General features: G+C 53.5%; 1 protein-coding gene across 1 annotated transcript; it reads left to right on the top strand.

The window, feature by feature from the left end:
• The first annotated feature begins 2,004 nt into the window (after positions 1 to 2,004).
• On the top strand, positions 2,005 to 2,478 carry LOC124659639 (multiprotein-bridging factor 1c-like). The gene has a single exon (XM_047197477.1). It carries the CDS (start codon positions 2,005 to 2,007, stop codon positions 2,476 to 2,478), a length of 474 nt encoding a protein of 157 aa, XP_047053433.1.
• Positions 2,479 to 3,982: the final 1,504 nt, after the last annotated feature.

The following is a 3,982-nucleotide window of genomic DNA, read 5'->3' as shown; positions in this document are numbered from 1 at the left end:
GCCTTCTGAAGCCCTCTCTTTAGCATAGTCACGAAGGACCATAAAGAAATGCAGAAGCACTCTCCACAATATTTTTCCCTAACATAAGGTACGGACCATGAACACCAACAGAGAATAAAAGTCAAATGATTTAACCTGTAGAACCATCAATGGAGAAGTAGCAGCCAGGAAAACAAGAGGTCCAAGATCTGAAAGAAACAAAAGTTAAGAAACATCTGGGACCAAATCAAAGAGGGAATCATTACAAAATAATATAGGAGATGAATATAAGGGGAAAGGGGAATCACCATGAACAATGGTTGTAGTTTTGCCGGCATAGTTGGGGACGTACCGAACTCATCCAGATAAGGAGGAAAGGTAGCTCCTCCTCACGTCAGTAGATCCTCGGGCTGATGTCCCCGTCGTCCCGCGCGGCGCGGCGGCCCCCATGCTTGGCAGGATGGCGGCTCAATGTCAGTAACGGGAAGTGGGAGTTGCCAAGAGGAGGGCGGAGCAGGCGACGGCGACGGCGATGGCGACTGGCCGCTGCCCCCGACCACGGCGAGGAGATGAGGCCGCGCGACGGCGACTGGCTGGAGTAGAGGAGGCGGAGGTTGCCGGGCCGGCCGGCTCGCGCGGAGAAGGGGAAAGAGATGGGCGCAAGGGAGGGGGTCCGGGGAAGGTCCTTCACCTCGAATCGTTGGTCGCTGTAGGGTACGGCGAGGTCTACAGCCTCCATGGCGAGGTAGCAGCGGGAGCGGCGGCGGCGGCAGCCGAGCAGGGGGATCTTGGGGAGGAGACGAATGGGGAGGGATAGGGTTGGTTCGATTGACTGCAGAGAGATATTTCGGTTTGGCCCAATCTTCACATGACACGTAGCCCAATCGGTGGAAGAGGAGGATAGCCTGGGAGTGCCCCGCGCCGGTGCGAGCCTGACCAAAGCCAACCTTACCCGCAGGTACTGACGGGCAGGCCCAAATGATGGTGGGGCCGACGAACAGCTTCAGATGGGTAACACACTTCCGTTGCATGGATTTATCTAGTGTGTTCTGAGCCAACAATCAACAGACAAGATTAGCCAGCCAGGAAGATCGGACGGTTCACGTGCTTAGATCATTGTGAGGCCCCCTATGGGGGGCATCAATTATACCTTTAGATTACCAATGGCGCACCACTAGTGCGCCACTGCTAACTGTTAGCAGTGACATGATAGTAGTAGAGCACCACTAGTGCGCCACTGATGACAAAAATTGGTGCACCACTGATTATCTGTTTTCTAATAGTGCGTGCGGTGCATACCGATGATGGTCGGGGAGAAAGTTGGGGGAAGGAGGGAGGGAGAGATAGGGTTTCCGACTGGGGGCGACCTAGGTGCGTGACATGAAACTGGCCGTCTCGAGTATACTCCCTCCGTCCACAAATAAGTGGACATCTAGCCCTAAACTTTGCCACAAAAGAGTGTACTCCTATCTTCCCAATGCACTTTAATTGCTTCTCTCTCATCGCACGGAAATTAAACCCAATAATATTGAGCATATGTTTTTCTTATTTTCTACAAGCACTTAGCTTATTGGAGGTGAACTAATTAAAGAGGAAAGATGTATCTTTCCAATACATTTTTTACTTCATTTCATAATATATCTGGAAATCCTATACGTACACTTATTTATGAACGGGGAGTACAGCTTTCGTGCCTGTCACGAAATTGCCGAATAGTGCGTGACGTCCAAGTATCCACAACTGGGGTTTCCGTGGCACTCAAGTTTCAGCAGGCCTGTCCACAGCCATCCGATGCGCTACACTATCTTCAATCGACGGCCCAGACACGAACCGGGTCTCTCCCAGAACGTTCCAGAACCCACGAGATGAGCGCACGAGCCTCCCCGATCGGGAACATTCGCGAACTGCCGCGAAACCGCCATTGCCCACTTCCAGCCTTCTATATAAGCCTCCCGCTTCCAAATTCACCATTTCACCATTAACACGAGAAAGAAAAGGTACGAGTACGAAGAGGAAGGGAGCGACATGCCGACGGGCAGGATGAGCGGCAACATCACGCAGGACTGGGAGCCGGTGGTGCTGCGGCGGGCGAAGCCCAAGGCGGCGGACCTCAAGTCGGCCAAGGCGGTGAACCAGGCGCTGCGGTCGGGCGCGCCCGTGGAGACGGTGCGGAAGGCGGCGGCGGGCACGAACAGGAAGGCCGCGGCGGAGGCGCCCGCGCGGAAGCTGGACGAGACGACGGAGCCCGCGGCGCTGGACCGCGTGGCCGGCGAGGTGCGCGCGGTGATCCAGAGGGCGCGCGTGGCCAAAGGGTGGAGCCAGGCGGAGCTCGCCAAGCGCATCAGCGAGCGCGCGCAGGTGGTGCAGGAGTACGAGAGCGGCAAGGCCGTCCCCGCCCAGGCCGTGCTCGCCAAGATGGAGCGCGCGCTCGAGGTCAAGCTCCGCGGCAAGGCCGTCGGGGCGCCCGCGGCCGCGGCCGCGGCCGCCGGAGCCAGGTGATCGTTCGTGGTATTTACTGGCCGGCCTGTGAATTGGGAAATTAGATCTGTAAATCAATGCTCTAGGGGGTCGGTCTGTGGATGATTGGGATGTAAAGTCATGTGAACCGATTCCTAGAAAATGCGTGACTGAGGCGCTCGAACAAGGTCCTAGCTAAATCTGTTGAACCGGTTTTGTTGTGTCCCGTTATTGTTCGTTTCGTTACTCGACCCGGCCGACTTCATTCATCAGCCGTCTCACAATTTCTAGCCTCTATATAGGGCCGATTTGCATCATTCATCAGTCGTCTCACAATTTCTAGCCTCTATATAGGGTGTTATTGTTCGTTTCGTTACTCGGTGTTATTGTTCGTTTCGTTACTCGACCCAGCCCAGCCGACTTGCATCATTTACAATTTCTAGCCTCTGTATAGGGTGTTATTGTTCGTTTCGTTACTCGACCAGCCGACTTGCATCATCTATCAGTCGTCTCACTATTTCTAGCCTCTGTATAGGACGCGTCGGGCCAACAATTTTCGCTCTACCTGAGCCTAATCGTGTTTTTGCATAGCACCCGGGACATGTAGGACCGGAATGGCAGTTTCTCTAGTACCAGACCCGTTTATCGCGCAATTTTGGCTACAGCGATGCAACGATTGCACGAGGTGTTGCTTATGCTCACTCACTCTTACGCTATTCTACGCACCCTCTCTCAAATCAACACAAACATAGCCCGAATCGAAATAAAATGTACACGAAAAAGATGTGTATTGATGATACTTTTCAAGTTTTATCGGTTGTAAATCGTCAATTTCGTGTATGAAGTTTTAAGCGAATTTTGTTAAATTTGTCGCACAAGCGCCATCGTTTGAGATTTCCTTTCAGGAGTAGGTTCACCTCACCATTCCACATAAATTTTATGTTGACAGGTTTTTATTTCGGTGCACATACGCTGATACATAAACGACTCATAAGGTTTAGAGTACTTTTACTCAACTTCTCGCTCGTCATCTTCATGGACGGCGACGTGGTGATGATAGGGGAGAAGTGAGAGGTGATAATCCATGGTGGTGTCCGTCTTTGTGGTCGGCGACGTGTTGTGACTGGTGACCGACGGTGTCATGGTGATGTTCGTCTTTGTGGTCGGCGATGTGCCCATGCTTGTGACCGGCGTGACCGGCGGTGTCCTGGTGGTGTTCGTCTTCATGGTCGGCCACATGGTGATGCTTGTGACCAGTGTCACCGACGGTGTCATGGTGGTGTTCGTCTTCGTGGTCGGTGACGTGCCCATGCTTGTGACCGGTGGTGTCCTGGTGGTGTTCGTCTTCGTAGTCGGTGACATGGTGATGCTTGTGACCTGCGGTGTCATGGTGGTGTTCGTCTTCGTGGTCGGTGACGTGCCCATGCTTGTGACCGGCGGTGTCCTGGTGGTTCTCGTCTTCGTGGTCAGCGACATGGTGATGCTTGTGACCGACTGCGTCATTGTGGTGTTCGTCTTCGTGGTTGGTGACGTGCCCATGCTTGTG

The sequence above is a fragment of the Lolium rigidum genome, chromosome 1, assembly GCF_022539505.1.
Source record: "Lolium rigidum isolate FL_2022 chromosome 1, APGP_CSIRO_Lrig_0.1, whole genome shotgun sequence".
In the NCBI taxonomy this organism is placed as follows: Eukaryota; Viridiplantae; Streptophyta; class Magnoliopsida; order Poales; family Poaceae; genus Lolium; species Lolium rigidum.
Note: the sequence above shows the minus strand (reverse complement) of the source record. Positions and strands in the feature narration are given on the sequence as shown.